The sequence below is a fragment of the Metarhizium robertsii genome (genome assembly GCF_000187425.2).
Source record: "Metarhizium robertsii ARSEF 23 chromosome Unknown MAA_Scf_4, whole genome shotgun sequence".
NCBI lineage: Eukaryota > Fungi > Ascomycota > Sordariomycetes > Hypocreales > Clavicipitaceae > Metarhizium > Metarhizium robertsii.
In genome coordinates, this window is record NW_011942182.1 from 4,225,030 (window position 1) to 4,244,382 (window position 19,353).

General features: G+C 53.3%; 8 protein-coding genes across 8 annotated transcripts; 3 read left to right on the forward strand and 5 right to left on the reverse strand.

Moving 5' to 3' along the window:
* Positions 1-1,020: 1,020 nt before the first annotated feature.
* MAA_11162 (transcription factor atf21) lies at positions 1,021-3,546 on the reverse strand (the record flags this gene model as incomplete). The annotated part of the gene is made up of 2 exons (XM_011413128.1): positions 1,021-3,223; positions 3,284-3,546. The coding sequence occupies 2 exons, from the start codon at positions 3,544-3,546 to the stop codon at positions 1,021-1,023; spliced, it is 2,466 nt and encodes an 821-aa protein (XP_011411430.1).
* A 490-nt stretch (positions 3,547-4,036) lies between these two features.
* Positions 4,037-5,264, reverse strand: MAA_08035 (synthase; the record flags this gene model as incomplete). Its single annotated transcript, XM_007826033.1, has 2 exons — positions 4,037-4,081; positions 4,161-5,264. The coding sequence occupies 2 exons, from the start codon at positions 5,262-5,264 to the stop codon at positions 4,037-4,039; spliced, it is 1,149 nt and encodes a 382-aa protein (XP_007824224.1).
* A 997-nt stretch (positions 5,265-6,261) lies between these two features.
* On the reverse strand, positions 6,262-6,915 carry MAA_08034 (Cerato-platanin; the record flags this gene model as incomplete). Its single annotated transcript, XM_007826032.1, has 1 exon — positions 6,262-6,915. The coding sequence occupies one exon, from the start codon at positions 6,913-6,915 to the stop codon at positions 6,262-6,264; it is 654 nt and encodes a 217-aa protein (XP_007824223.1).
* A 3,008-nt stretch (positions 6,916-9,923) lies between these two features.
* On the forward strand, positions 9,924-11,297 carry MAA_08033 (uncharacterized protein; the record flags this gene model as incomplete). The annotated part of the gene is made up of 1 exon (XM_007826031.1): positions 9,924-11,297. One exon carries the CDS (start codon positions 9,924-9,926, stop codon positions 11,295-11,297), a length of 1,374 nt encoding a protein of 457 aa, XP_007824222.1.
* A 366-nt stretch (positions 11,298-11,663) lies between these two features.
* MAA_08032 (Forkhead-associated (FHA) domain protein) lies at positions 11,664-12,350 on the reverse strand (the record flags this gene model as incomplete). The annotated part of the gene is made up of 1 exon (XM_007826030.1): positions 11,664-12,350. The coding sequence occupies one exon, from the start codon at positions 12,348-12,350 to the stop codon at positions 11,664-11,666; it is 687 nt and encodes a 228-aa protein (XP_007824221.1).
* Positions 12,351-13,592: 1,242 nt separating this feature from the next.
* On the forward strand, positions 13,593-14,005 carry MAA_08031 (NADH:ubiquinone oxidoreductase, B18 subunit; the record flags this gene model as incomplete). The annotated part of the gene is made up of 3 exons (XM_007826029.1): positions 13,593-13,623; positions 13,699-13,823; positions 13,901-14,005. 3 exons carry the CDS (start codon positions 13,593-13,595, stop codon positions 14,003-14,005), a joined length of 261 nt encoding a protein of 86 aa, XP_007824220.1.
* A 2,784-nt stretch (positions 14,006-16,789) lies between these two features.
* On the forward strand, positions 16,790-18,238 carry MAA_08030 (amino acid transporter; the record flags this gene model as incomplete). Its single annotated transcript, XM_007826028.1, has 1 exon — positions 16,790-18,238. One exon carries the CDS (start codon positions 16,790-16,792, stop codon positions 18,236-18,238), a length of 1,449 nt encoding a protein of 482 aa, XP_007824219.1.
* Positions 18,239-19,142: 904 nt separating this feature from the next.
* MAA_08029 (uncharacterized protein) lies at positions 19,143-19,307 on the reverse strand (the record flags this gene model as incomplete). The annotated part of the gene is made up of 1 exon (XM_007826027.2): positions 19,143-19,307. The coding sequence occupies one exon, from the start codon at positions 19,305-19,307 to the stop codon at positions 19,143-19,145; it is 165 nt and encodes a 54-aa protein (XP_007824218.2).
* Between the last annotated feature and the right edge of the window lie 46 nt (positions 19,308-19,353).

The window sequence follows — 19,353 nt, forward strand, 5'->3', positions numbered from 1 at the left end:
AAAATACGGCATGTGGGAAAACCTCCCACGGCGGGAGGTCTTTGCCTTTTTACATGTTCGAGACTTCTCACGGCCGTCCGGGCTTGGGGGTTCACAAATGACTAACATTGAGGCACTGGTTTGACGTTGATTGGGGTCACATCCGATCACATGGCCCCCGTGGGACCTTCAAGTTGGGGACTTGGAACTTACACCACCCACCACCAACCACATCAGACGACCAAGTCCCCTTCTTCAAAGACCCCTCAACGCCAACTTTTCCAACATGTACCGAGCGCTCCGACACATCACCCCAGGCCCAGTGGTGTATTCCGCCATGACGGGCAATGCCACGCGCGCCCAACGCTGACACGGGTCATCGATTTGACTGGAGGCGATGCGCCGTCCATTTGTGCTGGTGGCACCTCGGGACACTCTGGCCATGGACCCTCGAGGCACCAACCAGCTCGACTGCACAGCGATCTGGCCTGACCGCCCAGACTTCAGACATGTGCTCCTTTTTACTCTCCACGAGTCGAGTCGCTAAAAGGACGTCTGGACTGCCCAGGAACCCGGCACCAGGCGCTCACGCGTCTTGCGGTGCAAGGACGAGCTCGTCCCGCCACAGCTGAAGATGCCAAGACTTCACGGCTCGTGCTTACCCAGTAGATTTGGCCGATCCCCCGCCTTTTGGCGCCGGTCACGATCGACTGTCCCTACCCAATCCAGCCGTTGTTTCAACCATCCGTTACTCACTACCCAACTCTGGCACGCCAAGACTGAGTCCTCCCGTTCAAGCGTGAACCACCAACCACTCGCGCTGTGTAGCCAGATGCTGAGAATAGACTGCTCGCGACTATTGTTAAACAAATCTCGTGGCTGACACGCCTCGTCTGCGATACGAATTTACAAATGATGCATGTACACTGTTTACCAACACCCGTAGCCCTATTATACACGTGGTATCTGGCAGGCCCCCAACGCCAAAATGTAATGTAATGCCCGAGCACTCCAACCCAAGGTGACCGTCAGTGACGGAAATCATTCATCCCGCGCTCCCTCCGTACGCGGCGACGTGGCCTGAAGAATCTTGGGCTCAATCATCTCGCCCCAGCCAATAGTCCGGTGTCCGTCATCCGCCTCTTCTTCGTCCTCTTCAAAATCAGGCACCTCAAACTTATCATATACCCGCTGGCCCTTCTCATCGAAAACCTTCTCCTTGTGCTCACGATCCCTCAACGCCAGTCGTACTTCCAGACTTGACTCGCTACTTCCGGAGAGGACCTCTCCGGTGACGGAAGCAATCACGGGCTGCCACTGTGTTGCTTTCGACATGATGCACTGCTTCCACGTAATCACCATCCCTTCCTTGGCACTGCCCTTCTCCAGCGTGGCAAGGCTGCCCATATCTTCGGGCAATGCGGGCAGATCTTCAACTTCCACATCACCGACGCCATCGCCATTGGTAGGAGCCTCTTCCACCCCATTCACATGGGTGCCAAACGGATCCCGACGCCTTGCGAACTGTTTCGTTTTTGAGTTGCTTTTTGTGTCGATTGCGTCTGCCTCCTCCCCAAACACGCCCGAGCCTTCTTCGGCATAAGAGTCGTCATAGTAAGCTTGAGATTCCCGCTTTCGTTTGCGCATGGATCCGTATTGTTGTTGAGGGTCCCATCGTTGAACAAAGGGGAATGGAGGCTCCGACAGCACCATGCCCTCGTGGCAACATTCCACCGCCCGATATGTAATCTTGGATTTCCATGCGTCAGGGTTGGCGTTGTCCTCGCTAGGTTGCTCCGTGTCTTCGCTATCGACAACTTGGACGATTCTGGGATTATGCAAAGCCTTGACATCCTTCATAAGCCCCTCCTTGATGCGCTCTTCGTCGGCTTTGGACTTGGGGTTCTTGAGCCCCAGCGCCCCAAATAGCATTCTTCTCCCCGCCCCCATGTCCACTCGAGCACGCCGTCCTGCCGAATCGTTACTGTCGGGTAACGTCTCGCTGCGAGGGTTTTCTGGTGTCTGTGTCGATTTGCCATTGGCCACGATCGGCTCACTTGTGGTCTCCAGGGAAGCATCCTCGGACAGGGCGCCCAACAAAGCCTCCTTCCGAGCCAGAAGCTCTGCGTCGTCAAATTCTGGCGTCCCGACCCCCTCTTGCCGACCCAAGAGTCTGGCCCGTTTCCGTCGAGCATTGCGTTTTTGTGTTCTTGAGAGGCCTTCGTGAGGCGCGGTTCCCTCACTTTTGACCAATGCCTTCTGAGGCCTCGGAGCCTCTGGTACAAGCTTAGACCCAGGCTGGGGTTCGGACTCGGATTCGTCTGAATCACTTGAACTATCATCGGATGAATCGTCACTATCGCTGTCCGAGCTCTCATTCGGAGAGTCACTGGTGTTCTCGTAGCTCGAATCGCCCTCGTCATGCTCGTCGTCGGCGGGATCAGAACTACCGTCGTAGCTTGACCCTGAAGTTGACGTATCCGAGCCATTGCTGTCTACTTCCTCAATAAGAGGCTTCGAAGCTGGTCGTGAATGATGAAAGAGAGAGGGCATTACGGGCTGCACGGGTGAGGATTCATGCTGCTCCAAGAGCCCTGTAACCATCCGATCCATCATATCGTCAAAGCTAAGGCTCGGGGCAGTCGACCGTCGTAGCGTATCATACGTCTTCCTCAAGTTTTGCTTTTGTCGAAAAAGCTCCTTTTCGATTGTCGAGAACGATAAAAGAGGGAATGCCATCCGAAGCACACCTAGTTGTTCCAAAGTGGGTTCGTTCGAAGCCGACTGGTTGTTACCACTGTCTTCGTCTTCGTCTAGAAGCCGAAGCTCCTCAACCAACGCCCCTGGCGAATAGTCGACGTCAACATCGTCTTCACCATCACCAGACACACTCTGCTCAGTGTCCTGATCAGGTTCAAATTCATCATCTTGGTCCTCCGAGTCATCAAGATCTCCACCCCCGTTGACCAAGATGGATTGCAGACGACCGTCGGGAGCTTCGTCAGGTCGAGGCGGCCCTTCTAGGAGCAACTGCTCTGGCTCCTGCTCCTGCTCAGCCATGTCCTGTTGTTCAATTCGCGCTCTTTTACGGGGAGGCAGCTCAAAAGCCGGCCGATCGCGAGGTGTTCGCAGCCACGGTCGCCCGAATGCCAGCCCATCGACAAGATGCTTGCCGTCTGTTGAAATCTGGTGCCGTCCGCTGAGCCGGCGTCTTCGGATGTCGTCTGTCAAAAGGGACCGGATTCTACATGTGTCATGTCAGCCAAGTCCGGAAATCGATGGTAGTTGAGCCCGAGAAACGCACACTACATGGTCCTCATCCTTCAAAATCTGCGAAACCAGCTGAAAATGCAGACACTCGTAGCTCCCTCCCTTGTCATCTAAAAGCTCGACCGCATAGTCCTCTAGCCCCCATTCGCTGCTCTCCAATGGCACCACCTCGTTGACATGGGTCAGCAGTTTGGCAATGGTCGTGTCTGAGGAGCAAGCACACGGCCAGACGAGCTTGATCTCCGGCACGCCGTGTCGCCGGATGGCGAGGCGCAGTCGGATATCTTGGGCTGACATGTTCTATCGCGGCATGGTTGCATGAAAGAGTCGAAAGAAGCTATTCGAGCGGCGAGCAAAGGCTGACGAGCAACCACAGCTGAGAGATGGAAATTCACAGTCCGTGTTGTCGAGCGGTTCGAAAGAAGTGAGCAAAACGTCAGGCACCAAGGAACTATTTGGGGTGGTCGAAAATTATTGTGGGCCCAGAAGGACGTCACAGTGTCACACCAGACTTCAGCTCAAGGTACTCCGTACATGTAGCTGGAGGCTGGGTGCGTGGGTAGACGGCAGACAAGACATGCGGTTGGAAATACATCCCACCAGAAATATCTCGTCTAGGAAAGACTCATTCAAGACTCATCCATAATTTTGGAGAATTGTCATGTAATTTACATGTTATGCAAATATTCGCTATCAGTGTTCAAACATGCCAGCCTCCGGCAACCCAACTCCGTAATGCGCGTAAAAAACCAGACTTCCATGCCCAAGATTGTTCTTTTGTCTCGTTCTACGTGGGCCGATCCCTGTCCAGCATGTGGCCCATCTTTTCAATCTACAAAGTCATCAGTCAACGATCCGCTAGCAACACGAGAGGACGTGAGAAGCACCCCGGCATTCAGAAAAAAACATACCTTTGTCTTGAGATAGCCCTCCACCTCCTGGCTCCTGAAGCCGCCCTTGCCCTTCCAGGACAGCGGCACCATGGCCACCCTCTCCTTGACCACAACCTCCCTGTTGGGGCCCTCGACGGCCCGAATCTTGTCAGGGTTGTTGGTCAGCAGACGCACGTCGTGCTGCCCCAAGTCCAGCAGCATGGCCGTGGCCAGGCCGTAGCTCCTCGCGTCGGCGGGGTGTCTCAGCAGCAGGTTCGCCTCGACCGTGTCGGACCCCAGATCCTGCAGGTTGTACGCCTTGAGCTTCTCGCCCAGCCCGATGCCCCGCCCCTCTTGGCGGAGGTAGATGATGATGCCGCCAGAGGCGTTGCCGGGCATGCCCATCAGCCGGGCCGCCTCGTCGAGCTGCTCGCCGCAGTCGCAGCGTGCCGACCAGGCAGTCTCGCCCGTGTAGCACTCGGAATGGATGCGCACCAGGGGCGGCTGCGAGCCCTGCCCGGGCGTGGCCGGCGTGGCGGGCGCTGCCTGGCCGGCGTCCATGCCGCTGGTTGTCCGGCCGGGGAACAGTCTGCCCGTGTAGGCGCCGCGGATCATCCTGTCCATCTCGGTCTCTCCCTCGCGGGGGGCGTCGAGGCTCTTGCTTCGGATGTGGTTGCCAAACACAATGGCCAGGTGCTCCTTGTTGTCGACGTTGTTGGTGTATAGGTGGAGGAACATTTCTGTGCCCGTGACGGTGGGGATGCGCGCGCGGACAATGCATTGCACCTCGGGAAGCGTCTGCAGCAGCCTTGGTCTTTTGTTGCCGCATCCGCCGTCGGGGATTGAGCTGTCTACCGGGACGCCGCGCGGTCCGGCTCTCGTGGGCGTTTGCGTTCCAGGAGTCTGCGGCGGGGTGAAGGCGGGGGACAGCAACGACGGCGGAGGCGGTTGCGATTGCGATTGCGGCGTGGTGGCGGCATCTTGGGAACCCTGTTGTGAGAGCGAGAGTTCGTCTACATCTTGGTGAGCGTCTTGATGGTGGCCGCTGGACGCAGCTGCATCGACGGGCGTTGAGCGCGGTGAGTAAAACGACGGGAGATGGCTGGTCTCGCCGAACTCGGGAGGCGTGTTGGACGACGGCATTGTCGGCAACGGGCGTATGGGTCGGCCGGGCGCGGAGCCTTGGGAGCTGCGTATCTTGTCGTCTTGTCGCTCTGCTGGATTGACTCACAATCGCACAAGTAGGGAGAGGCGAGCTTAATTATGTCGTGCTTGGTGCCTTGTGGTTGTTGACGGTAAAGTGAGCGCCTTCAACGGAGGCTGGGCCGGCTCAATTAGTCAGAGCCATGGATCTATGATTCGACCTCGGCGAAAATGGTCAAATGGAAATGCGCAGAAAATTGTGGGCCGGCGTCGTTGTCGAACAATCTGCTCCGTCTTATGTCATCCATTGGAAATCCCCTTGTCCGGCACTCACTCACTTAATTACAAACATGGAACTGTCACGCACATGACGTCTCGCGCGCGCGGGGGCACAGGACTTTATCGTATGTATCCCTTTGGCTGTGCGCAGGTGCCAGTTATGTACCGACCAAGGATATTAACTAATTAAATAAAAGATACTTAAATCACCTAGGAATTTATATATAAAGTAAAGTATTATATATACGTAAAGCTACCAGGCACACACAAGGCTACCCTTAAAAAAGATGTACTAGCAAGTATCGCAGATAAAGTGGGGTATATAACATCACTGACACCTGCGCACAGCCAAAGGGATTGCGCTACCTGCAATCTGTCTTTGTCCAACCCGTTTGATTGCTGATTCATGCAAGAGCATCGTTATTGTATCATGCGACGAACGACAATTCTGTTTCGGCCAGGCCCTGGCAGTATCCTTGCCACCTCTGAAACGGCCTCATCGGCATTGATTTTCCATCACATCACAGTGTTTCACAGAAATGTAGGGTCGAATCATGATTGATATGCAGGTAATCAATTTTGTTTTTGCCCAAGTCTTTTGATCCTTTCCAATTTTTCCATTGGGGAGTCATGTGTACTACATGGTATGGGATCCTAGAGAAGAAAATATATGTACAATATAAAAGTGGTCCATCATTCTTGTTTCCTTCCTAACGTCTTAAGTAGCCTTCACCTCCTTGCCAGTGCCGTACTGAATGTTGACGACTTCGACGCCAGTAGGTTTGTTTTGCCCACCAAGGGTATGAGGGCACTTTGGCTGGTTGCTGACAGCCAGGTCGAGAGTGCAGAGCTCGTCCCAGCCAGATGTGCCCTGAGTGTCCGCGAGGTTGTAAAACTCGTAGTTCTTGACAGCCCAGCTGTTTTTGTCGCAACCACCGATATATGACATGCCGTTGACGGCAATGAGAGGCAACTTGTCGTTGTGGAGGAGGTCCTTGCAATCGTCGGCAGGGACGTCCTCATACTCCATGGTGATGCCGCCTCCCGTCTGAGGGCTTTCCTTGGCAGACTTGCCAGAGACAAGGTAGTTCCAGGCATCGTACGAGATGTCGTGGGCGCCACCAGACTTGTCAATATGGAGGAGGTTGAGGCTGCGGCCCTGGTAAGACACCTTGACGCAGATGTTGTCGCAGGAGGGATATGTGGGCCAGTAGGCAACACGGTTGGCGTTGATCATGCCCCCAATGACACCGATGGTCGAAGAGTACTGATCATGGGGGGTGACGCTGATGCTCTGGCCACGCTTGGAGATGACACCAGCAGAGACGGCGGCAGCTGAGGCGACGATGACGGTAGCGATTGAAGAGATCATTTTGACAGATTGGTTTTATGTTTCTTGTGTCAAAGAAGGGAATGTGATTTGTGATCTTGTGTATATGTGCAGTTGTAAAGTGTATATGTATGAACCACCACCAGGGTTGGAACTTCAAGGAATGTATAAAAAATTCAAGAAAGGAATGTCTTGAACCTGTCAAAGAATCTGTAGTAGGTAATGTTGGCTTGTGTCAAGTTCGACACTCCGGGGGGGGAATCGATGCCATTCTTATACCTCTGGCGGCGGATAGCCATCCAAGGCAGGACATTGTGCTTGGGCTTGGCCAAAGTGAATTCTTTGCAAACATACATAAAAGAATGACCTTGTATTCTGCCCATCCGAGTAGTGAAAGAACAAGTACCACAGTCATTGCCGGGGCCTGAGCCGATGGGACGGTTATTGAGCCATCCTATGAGGTTGCGACATTGCGAGGACTTTTCCTCAATATACGCGTTGATGCGGAGGAATCCATTCGTAGATGTCAAGTCCATGATCCGCTATTCCACTCCTCCACACACACTCGAGTCTATTGCCACAGTTCTTTCCATGGACAAGGTCCTCCCCGGTCAAGGAAAATGCGTCGTTCCTGAGCCACGCACAGCGCCGTCTGACACCCACATGCGGCATCGAGCTTGTGGAAACGCAATGACTCTGTTGGTGGTGGCGCGCTCATGGAGCGTTTCAATGGGGCACGGCGTTCTTTGTCTGAACCCGCCATGCGCTTAGTTCAGGCACCCTCTGTGTAAGGGGGGGGAAGGGGAGCGGCAAAGACGTCGTCGTGCCTTTTGAGGTGCAGCCAAGACAGTGTCCTGCAACGAGGAGGCGTCGGGTGATTGGCGTGGGCTGCAGGAACAATGCAGCCATTACGCAGTGTGTTCCTGAAGCCGCCCCTACTCTACTGCTTTTGCCGTGAATGGATGTCGCAAGTCCTGGACAGCCTGCTCAGAAACAACATTGAGGATATTAGTTCATGCAACATGGCCAAATACTAGCCAGCTGCGTGATTCATGACATTAGTTTGTTTGTAATATGGTGGTACATACAAGTACATTCTCAAGCATTTCGAACCGAATCGGAGGCGTTGTCGCTTCACACACAGACTTTGAGAAGCTGAAAGAAAAGCGGGCGAGACGGAGTTGGTGAAGAATCATGGAATCGGCATGGCGGAAAACCTTGAGTAAAGTTGGGACGACATGGCTAGTGTCAAACCGCAGACAACCCATCACCCACTTTGACTGCAATGCGTTGCGTTTCTTTTTGTTCGGTCCCTTTCTTTCGGATGGTTTTGTCAGCGCAGCGTGATTGTGGTGAACAATTAATTGGCTTGCCTGTTTCCAAGGCGGAGAACTTCTTTTGATGGCGGCTAGGTTCAGCACCAGTGCACTTTGAGCGGGCACGACTCACAGCAAAAGGATGACTCGTCCCGGGTGTCCAATCGCTTTCAGCATGTGGAGGAGAAGTTTCGTTTGGTATTAGTGAAGAGGATTCTTTGTTTCTCCCGTTTCTTCCTTGGATCTCGTCCATTCCCATGCCGGAAAAGGATATCCCTCAGGAACCGGTGTGTGCCACGCATCGCCAACTTCCAACTTTGGTTGGACTAGCTCACTAAGCCGTAGCCAAGAAAGATGAGGGAGAATGCGCAATTATCTGCCTCTCCACGCCGCCTGCCAATCAGCCTTTTGAAACATTGAAAGTCCATTGTGGTGGACCTCAGGAAGATAGATCCCCGTCCGGGAGGAACAACTTTGCAAGCTTGATGGTTGACAGGCACGGGTTATCCGGAGCTATCTTCCGTGCACTCCGTCGGGAAAAGCCATCGTCAGCCTGCTTGTAGGAGCGAAACAAGCCGATTCAAACAACAGCCAGGGGTCTAAGCGGGAAGTTTCCATGTGCATGGATTCCTCTACCCCATTGACATGGCGTTGACAACGCAGAAACGCAGAGTTTTTGTCCCATCAGTTGCCATGTGACTGGATAGTGCGAAGGGGGGGAAAACGCTAGCAATGTCTGTGTGTCTAGACTCCTTGAGAGTCTCTTGGGCCCTCGGCGAACCCTAGCCGGATCGACGAAGCCGCCGCGAAAAGCACATTCCATCCCCATCCCGAAGACCGAGCAGATCAGTCTGGGGGCGAACGGCGACTCCCATGACCTTGGGTACCATCCTGCGCTTCCTTTGGGGATTTTTAGTACCAGCTGTAGGGTAGCGATTAGATGGGTTGTTGGCACAAGGCGACGTTGCACTTGTGATGGTCAGAAAATTCCAAGTAGCGAAGTCCGATATTGAGGGACTGCTCGGGCTTTTTTGCTTAACAAGTAATGGATTTGCGATGGGATGGACGGATGACAGGTCTGTGGAAGGGGGACAAGATGTTGAAAGCTGGTTGTGCGGGGAAGCGTAAGCGTGGTCGTTTCGTTTCACGATGACAGCTGGTGCACTTGGTGACGGCATATGGACCTTCTCCCGACGAAGCTAGTACTTGAGCACCTCCCTACAAGGTCAACTGGTGCTTTATTATTGCAAAGTCACATTAGTACCAGAACTGAGAACTGATGGCAGTAATTTTTTGAATGATGGTCTTGGGATCGGCCCGCCGGGTCTGTTGTCACCAGAGGCAAATTCTAGAGTCCAGCGTAGCTCCGAAATCTTTAAAAAACCATCTACCTGTCGCGGCGTAGCGCTGCATAGCAAGCAAAGAACCTTGAGCGTTGTATTTATTTCTCTTTCTCTTGAAGGGTTTAAATAAAAACTGTCAAAGATTGATACAACAATTACGTGCAGTGCTGCTGCATGAAATTCGCGCTCATGCCTGATGTCTTGGCGGAGTCCTTGACCAGCGGGTTGCTTGCTCCAAGGTGGTGCCCCACCTTCGCGGTGAGGACGGGCTGATTGCGATAATCGATAAGCAGCTTGCTCCAAAAAAAATTTCTGGTACACCCAGAAATACTGGCCACCAAGCCATTCAAGCTCACTCCAGCAGCTTGAACAACGCTGCGCTTCAGTCAAAATGTCCACAGCAGCATCGCCCGGGCCGGCGACCCCAAAGAACGAGAAGAAAATCAAGAAGGAAAAGAAGCGCGCTCGCGAGGAAGAGGTCGCCGTCGTTGAGGGCGAGAGAAAGCACAAGAGATCAAAGAGCATCACTGCAGATGCCATTGCACAAAGCGACGACATTCATGGCCAGGATGTGAACAAGGACAAAAAGAAGAAGAAGGAAAAGAAGAATAAGCACCGACATGATGTCGGTGAAGAGGCAGAGGAGGCGCACAAACACAAGGCTGAAAAGAAAAAGAAGAAGCACCACAAGGAAGAGACCGAAACACTCACGCATGTCGAGGTAAAGGCAGAACTGGGCGATGACGAACTAAAACCCGAAAAGAAAGATAAGAAAAAGAAGAAGAAACACGCCGAGGTCGCTGATGAGGCTGTGGAGACTGTCATTTCAAAGAAGCCAAAGCCAAGTACGCAACTCACCGAACTTGAGGACACGGATGCCATGGACATCGACAAGCCGTCAGCTTCGGTATATCAGCCACCGGATATTCCAGCCGACCCGCAGTTTCCCTTCTTTGAACAAACTGTCTCGCTGTACGAGCCCTTATACCCTAATGGATGGGCTCAACCCATAACCAGCTGCCAATACCAGCACCTGCAACACCTCCAGAACAAATACGTTCCCTCACTCCGGGGTGTCTTACTCAACTACAAAAACGTCGCATTGGGACCCAGCCCCGGCCGTGACGGTGCTGCTACTGATGACGAGACGCCAACGACTGTGGTGTCGCAGAACGAATACGCCGTTGGTTTTGGTTGGATCACGGCCGATGTTGAGCTCTTCGTTCCCAGCAGGGGCGCCTGGATGGAGGGCAGTGTCAACCTGCAGACTGAAGGACACATTGGCGTCGTTTGTTACGGCAAGTTCAACGCATCTGTCGAAGCCAGACGCCTGCCGCCGGCCTGGAAATGGGTATCCAACGAATCCCCCGAGGCGCACGGATTTGAGGAGACGGCCTCTGTCATCACGGCAGACGACCACGGCGTGGTCCGCCAGATCCACAGCACTGGATTCTGGGTCGACGGCAATGGAGACAGGGTCAAAGGCAGGGTTCGATTCAGAATACGCAACTTTGACGCCGGAACGAGCGGGGAGACGAGCTATCTGAGTCTGGAGGGCACCATGCTGGACAAGGACAGTGAAAAGAAGCTGGTCAAGGAAGAGGCGCGCACCGCGCAAATGAGACGGTACAAGAAGGGCGGTCGCGGAATCGAACGGCGACGAGCACCCGACTTTAGCATGACGCGGTTTGTTGATGTGGAGGTTGACAAGGACGGTCAACAAGCAGAAGCAGAGACTGGTGGTGAAACTATGAAGGAGTCATAGCCGAGCAGGCTTTTCAAACAAACAAAAACATGAAAACAAACATCAACAATGGCGGACCTGCGTTTTGCACATATTGTGGCTACCTCTTTTCTTTCTTTCCCGTCTATTGTTGTGGCAATAGTGAGTGCAGGCTAGGAAATGGAGTTTTGTGACATTTGAGAAGCGTTTTGTAATTTCATTCATCCCGTTGATCCAATATATTCACTTATAAAGAGAATTTAACCGAGCACCATGTTCTAATGAGCCAAATACACCAACTCCTTGCTAAACCGACAATCTGAATGCGTCCGAGACTCGCTCATATCAAAACAAAGGAAAATGAAAACAAAGGGTGTTGAAGATACACTGGTAGCAAACCACAAAGGCTCATGCAGATGCTTTGACCATTGGTTCCCACGGCCTCGACAAGTCCCAGAGGTACACGTCGCCCGCGTGCTCGCCGCCGAGGCCCTTGACAAAGATGTGCCGGATGAGCGGCTGGACGTAGAGCGACGGGACAGCCTCGCGGCTCGGCGGTTGGCAAAACGCATCCACGTCTGCCCTGTACGCGTCCCAGTCGGCCGAGCGGTCATTGACGACGAGCTGGAAGCGCACGCCCTGGACGTCAATGACGACGCGCTGGTCCCCGCGGCTCAGGATCCACGAGTGGCCTCTCTGGTCGCCGCTGCACGCCGAGTCGTACCAGACCTGGGTGCCGGCCTCGGAGAAGTCGTCCAGCACCAGCCTCGACTCGGCGTCGAAGCCGATGGAGCAGTGCTGCGCGGAGATGCCTGGCGCCGGGGGGAGGAGCACGTCGCAGCGGTTGGCGTCGGTGCCGAGCACGAAGCGCCCCCGTCGAAGGGGCTCCTGGCTAAAGCGCAGCTGGATGGCTCTCTGGGGCGCGCATCCCGGCGGATGGGACAGCTTCGAGGACAGGTGGCTGGGCGAGGAGGCGGATATGTCTATGGTTCGGGCCATGTTGGCAGGGAGGTGTGTTGCCTTGTCGGCGCTTGTGCCGCGTGCCGTGGGGACCAGCCAGGCGATGATGTCTCGGGGGTTGCTGCTGTTGCTCATTGTGGCCGAGGCGGGTAATTGTATTACAAGTATATGTTGAAAAGAAAGGAAGAAGAGGAGGGTGGGAATGTTGGTTGATTAAGCGTATGATACAATATGCAAACGGCAGATGAAGAGAGTGGCTTGACTGGGAGTTGTCAGATGGAGGTTGAAAACGAGAAGAAAGGCGGCAGCTGTTAAAGACACGCGGTTTCGGTTTCGCACAGTAATATACAAGACTATACAATATTAAAAAAACACTGCAAGATGGTTCGAGATGTCGCTGCTTTATAAGATGGTGTCGATGGCGGCAGTGGACAAGGGTCCCTGCATCTACGCGACTGAGACGGTTGCGTAGGACAACCGACGCTAGGGCGCTGCCAGGGACACTCTAGAGGCGCGGTGCAGACATGGCGCGCAGGTTTCCTCTACGCGCCGACCGCGTCGAACAGTCCGCGGTTAGGCGTCAAGGTCGACGGTTGCGTTTCCGGGCATCGATGAATGTGATGCGTGGCAGTGTGGGTGCGTGAATGGCAGGCGGGCAGCGCGCGTGGCAGATTCACGGGCCGGGGGTCGTTTTTGGCGCGTTTAGGGCCGATGGACTTGTGGGAATGACGTCTGGTCGATCCGGTTGGCGACTCCAGATGTCTGGTCATTCAATGTTCCATTTTGGCACACGATGCCTCTGCTGGGCTGTCTTGGACACAGGCACTTCCATCTCATACGTACATTTACCTTTGCGTGAATAGCCCAACGCTAAGCAGATCTTTTCGTCAGGCCAAACACCCCTTTCTGCTGACAATGTTCCAATCGCTGTATCTGACCCAGTCAACTCTGCTGGACACGCTGCCAGCAAATCCCAGTTCCCGGATTACAAAGTTTCAGTGGACCTGGTGTCGACTTGGCTATGTAGTATTCCCAGCATTTCAATGTGAGCAAGAAAGGTGCTATCAAACCCACAGCGCTGTACATGTTGTAGGATTTGCATAAGCCCAAATACTAGTAAAATGAGTCCAAATTTGGTCTACAACACGGCTAGATGCGTCAGGTTTTCATGCATTTGATGCTACCAAAATAACGAAGCTGTCGAGACACTGCAGGACGTAGGTTGGTGGTACTAGGCTGTGGAGGCAAGCGCCAAGTTTGTTGCCTGAAATATATGGCCACATTTTTCAACACCAGCACTTGAGGCCCGTCTTCAGCCGACCGAGGACACAAGCACCCCAACCACGACATCTTGCAAAGCCAATTGAATCACAAAAAATGGCTTCCGACGCAGCCACAGAGACGCGGGGTATGTTGCTTGTTCACTTTTTCCATCCAGTCGCACAATTACTACCTGGGCGAGCTTACTAACTGGCCTTCTCAGCCGCCACCCGCGAGGAGATGCGAGATGCCCGACTCCCACTAGCCTACAGAGACAGCTGCGCTCATCTCCTAATCCCGCTGAACAAGTGCCGAAAAGAGACATGGTATGCGCCATGGAAGTGCTCTGTAGGTCTCTGCCGATTCGCGGCGAAGCGAGATGCTTGGGCTCTGGAGCCACGGGCTTTGCTAATTCCAACGCACAGGACGAGAGGCATAGCTACGAAAAGTGCCAGTACGTCGAGTTCAAGAAGCGAGTGGCCAAGATGGACGAGCTGCGGGAGACGAAAGGAGGCGAGCGAACAAACTAAGCCAGAGGGAGATACTTGTACATATACTGTTGGGGAAGGAACAGAAAAAAAAAGACATTTGACAACCCATAAAATTTTGAGAAACAGAATTGTGAGATATTGTCGAGGCGTCACCATGCGAGAGCAAAGGTGGTTGATGGGCTGGATGACGATTGAGGCTGCGGTCTCACACGCGTGCCCGGGGTCCTTGTTGTATGCACCAAGTATGTTGAGCTAACATAGGTTCGATTACGACAGAGGGGAATGCTTTCGTCTCAACACGACGAACTGGACGAGGAAGTTTTGACTCCTGGCGGGGGCTAGACACGAACAAGAGGATGAAAGTTGTGGCCTGTCAACCTGCGGTTGGTACTTGCAGAAGAGGACCTTGGCCTGAACCCTTGTGGGATTCCTGTTTCTTCTTTCGAGCCCGCTTTAATGTGCGTTTGACAGCACATACGAAACAACAACATCAACAACAACAACGCTGCAATTTGACCAAGATAACGCTGGGCAGTGTCCAGGTTTACAACCCGCTCCGACAAATTCGTTGAAGATGAGCCGGTATTCGAATCAAGGACGCCATCCAAGGCTTGAAAATCGCCAAGATCGCAAACTTGCTCATGGAGCGATACAGTCTCTGCGGATAGCAGGGCATCAGCACGAAGCTGAAGTTGGCGTGCTGCCTACCCAAGGTTGAAAAAGTTAACGCCGAATGTCCTCTATATTTGCCATCAAGTGGTACATGCTAATTGCCATAGTGTACGGAAGACGAGTATGAGGTTCGTTGTCTGATGGCGCTATTTTGGCTTCTAGTTCTGCCGTCGCTCGAATTCTATCGCTGCGCCATTGCTTCCGATCCAGTCAATAAGAGAGCTGAAGATTGTGTCAAGTTTGAACACGCTCCAGGACAAATCGATCTATGCAGTGCGGTTTCAAGAAACAAGTCACCTAGCATCCAATTTCGACGGCTGGTTTTTTCATTTCGCTGCGGTACTGAGGCAAGCCGAAAGGACAAGCTCGGCGAAATCTTTCCTTTCCTTTTTGCCCCGTCTCCGTACGGGCGCAAAGGACGTGACAGGTGCGTATCGTACATTTTGAGGGCCACCGTAATACAGCAAGGCATTCCACCTTGATGGACAACACCCGAAGCCGATCCAGGATCCTCTTAACCCTCAAGACGGTACAACTGGACGAAATGACGTGGATACGCGGTCGTGTGAATTGTGGGCAAACGAATCATGGCAAAGAGTTTGTCCAAGTCAATAGACGTATTACGTACGACGAACAAAGTCTCGCCAAGGGGTAGCGATTACGCGCTCCACGAACTGTGGGTGAGATATTATCCACCCATATTTTGGTCTGTTCAAAGGCGGTAGAGATGCGGGGAGACAACAGTATGTAATTACTAACTGTTTGGTGCAGCTGTGATGATCCCCGACGGCCTCCGACGTTGACGACATCTGTTCTTTGAGATGTTACCGCTCCACTGGGCCAGAGCACATGAATCAGCTCAAGGTAGCGACGAGGTGGAGATGGGCTTGGCAGACGACCACAGACCTTTACCATGCAATGGAAAAGCTTCGATTTCTATTTCCTTGATGGCCGAATTCCCCCAGACTCGCAGGCCTAGCATTGTGCGCTTTTCAATCGCCACGCCTGTCTCGGTAATGCTTATGCGCGTGCCGAGCTAAACGCTGAAAACAATGTTTGGAACCTTGACTCGCACCCATTTGCCGTGAGGGATACCATGATAAGGGCCGGGCATGGAAATTTTGGACCAGCATCGACCCACCAGCATACAGCGGAAAACCCTGAAGGACCAGGTGCATTTGTAGTAGCAAAGTCCTTGGCCGCGCCATTACTACATACGTACGTACAAACGTCAAACTGAGATGGAGGCGTCGGGATCCGCCAACGCCACCCTGAAATAAGCATAGCGGCGGCAATCTTTCGAAGCTTATGGGTTCGGGATGGCGGTCAAGAGGCCCAAGAGGGAATAAAATGTCCTACTATATTCATCAAATGCGGACTACGGAGGTTCTCACTATCCAGCGTCAAACTGTGCCCGGAGAGAACTGCGCGACGGGGGGCAGACATCCAGATATGTACAGTAGTAAATGTCAGTTCCAGTTACAGTTCCACCCATCCCCACTTGACTGAGCTTATGATGGCTCAAACTTTTTGCACCACGGGATGGGCTTGCACTAAACATGACCGTTGCCTCGCTTGCTAACCCCACGGAACCAGGTACGGGGGTACCCAGCAAGAGAGAGAAGCTTTCACAATGCGGGAGGAAGAAGAGAAAAGGAGGGGTTGGTGGCCAGGGGGACCCCTATCTGGAAGGCGACTTGCATTTCGTTTGTGTTGCTGTTTCTTGGCTGATCTGGAGAAACCCGACGGCCAAAGGCCGAAACTGCGGCTCCGGGCAGGAGACAGCCACTTGTTGGAAATATACTGCTGAAATTGGCTGACATTCTCGCTGATAGCAGACGGGCGATCCACATTCTCAGGGTCGAATTCGTGTCTTCCCCACGGGACTAGATGGACACGTTTTTCGCCGACGCAGAGCTAAATCTTTTGAACCCGACTATAGAAGGCTCTACTTCTTGTCCTCTTCTGCTCCTCGCTTAGTGCCAACTTCCTTCTTCTTTTATCCGCCTGTGTAAAGAAGCTCGTCTCCATCATTGCTCTGATTGTGTTTGGCTTGCCACTCGGTTCACGCAAGGCAGTAAAGCGTCCTCGGTCGTGGGGAGCATTGTTGGACCAACATTTTCAGAACAGGACAGCAAGCAGCAAAGAAGCATGAAGTTTCTCAACCTCAAAGGCGAAAAGGAGCCGCGGGAGCCGGTGTACGATGATCAAAACGAAAAGGAAAAGGGCAGCACCCGCGAAGAAGATGCCTCGGTGGCGCGCGACGCCGTCCTGGTCGACGACGGTGAGCAGGCGGCCAACATCTTCAGCGAAGGCGGCAAAAACTACAGAACCATGGGCCGCTGGGACACTGCTCTCGTGCTCGCGTCCAACCAGGTCGGCCTGGGCATTTTGTCTCTTCCCAAGATTCTCGACGTCTTGGGCATCGTCCCCGCCGTCATCACCATTATAGGGCTCGGCGTCGTCTCGTGGTACACTGCCTATGAACTCCTCCAGTTTTACCGCAAACACCCCCATGTTGTCAACATGGCTGACATGGCGCGCGTGATTGGCGGCGTGCCCTTCGAGGTCGTCTTCGGCATTTGTCTCCTCATCAAGATCTGCTTCACGTGCGGCTCGGCCACCATCACCATCTCCATTGCGCTCAACACGATTTCCAACCACGGGCTTTGCACCGTTGGGTTTGCCGGCATTGCGGCCATTGCCTGCTGGCTGCTGTGCCTGCCTCGAAAGTTCAAATTCGTGGCCCAGGTCGGCCTTCCCTCCACCATCAGCATCATTGCGGCGGTCCTCATCGTCATCATCAGCCTCGGCATGTCGCCGCCTAAGAATGCGCCACCCGGGTTCGAAAAGACGCTCAAGATTGTTGGCGACCCGTCCTTTACCGACGGCGTCAACGCCGTTCTCAAGGTGTGCTACGCGTACGCTGGAAACGTCGGCTTCGTGTCGTACATGGCCGAGATGAAGAACCCGAGCAAAGACTTCGTCCCCGCGCTCACGGTCCTGCAGGTCTTTTCCGTCGTCCTGTACCTCATCACGGCCGTCGTCATATACTGCCTGTCTGGCCAGTACACGACGTCGCCGGCGCTGGGATCCGCGCCCACCATCCCGGCCAAGATCGCGTACGGCATCGTCCTGCCGGCCATTCTCTCCACGGGGCTCGTCTTTGGCCACACGGCCATCAAGTACCTCTACGTCGTGGCCATGCGGGCCATGAAGTCGACGCACCAGCTTACCGACAGATCGGTCAAGTCATGGGGCACCTGGATCGCGTGCGCGACCCTGTTCTGGACAGTGTCGTTTGTCATTGCCGACGCGATTCCCATCTTCGACTCGATCCTGTCCATTGCGTCGGCCACGTTTATCGCGTGGTTCACCTTTGGCATCAGCGGCGTCTTTTGGTACCACCGCAACTGGCAGGAAAAGTTCCATAGGAAGAACATCCCCCTTGCCATTGTGAATGCCTTGCTTATTGCCCAGGCTCTCTTCATGAACGGGGTGGGGCTGTGGGCGGCGATTCGGCAACTCGTTGACATTTTCAACGACAAGGAGAACAAGATAGGAGGTGTGTTTCCGTGCGGAGATAACTCGTTGTTTTAGTAGGCTGCGCAGGGCGTCTGGGAAGAAAACTTGGAGTTTGGATGGTGTTTGTCTTGTCATGTATAGTGGCCGTGGTTGTAGGGATGCAAATCAATCTTTTTATCCGGCCGATTCAATTCCATTCCGTGCATCAGGGCAGATTGTGACAGACCAGTGAGTGTACGCAGGTACAGTCGGTTCTCTTTTTTGGTGTCAAGGTCAGACTGACCAAAGTCCCTACATGTACGGGACAATGGACAGTGTCAATGCTTCAGCGGCAGCCCAGCCCAGTCGACAGTCTCACTGACGTAGCCGTCTCCTACTTCTCTACTACCGGCAGAAGGACAACCGATACGTGCGCGAGAGCCGCTCAACTCGCACTCTTCAACGACACCCAGGCTCGCTTTTGTTCTTGGCCTTGTCGCCTCCCACTCATTTCACGTACACGAGGACGCCGCTGTCCAAGATGAATGGCGGAAGGGAAACGCGCAATCTCTCCGCCCAGATCCTTCCACGGCTGCCGTTTACCGGCGTAGAAGCCCGATTCTACATGGTTATTTTTTATTACGGGTGTAGGCAGGAAGATATTTCTTATAGATTAATATAATAATAGGCTTGCTAGTAATATAGCCTTTTTAATTAATTTACATACATGGAACCAGCCAAGGCAGTCTCCTCCAGCTTGACCAGCTACTCCTATTCAACCTTCGACTAAAACTTCTAGTCCTGGACTTATTGGAGGCTCGGGAGAGTAGTACGCCAGGCGTTATTAGACGTGTTCAAGTAGCTACAAAGGCCAGGAAAAGCATTTATAAAGAAAGCTTACATGTACTAATTGCCATCTTTGCCTTGTCAACCTAGAAAACTAGAAAAATACTATATCCCTCATTTACCCTCCGGAAGAGGTAAAACCGCCAATACAGATTTATTTGGCAGCTTTGGCCTTGTAGGCCTTTTTGGCCTTTTTGGCCTCTTTGGCCTCGGCTTTGCTAGCCTTGTCGGCCCCTTTTGTGGCCAGTCTCACAGCTTCCTTAGTGCTACGCTTTGGTTCAGCGTTTTTAGAAGCCTTCTTTTCCAAATTCCTGATCATCTTTGTAACCTCTTTAATTTCCTCAGAATCAGGATTTTTGGCCTTA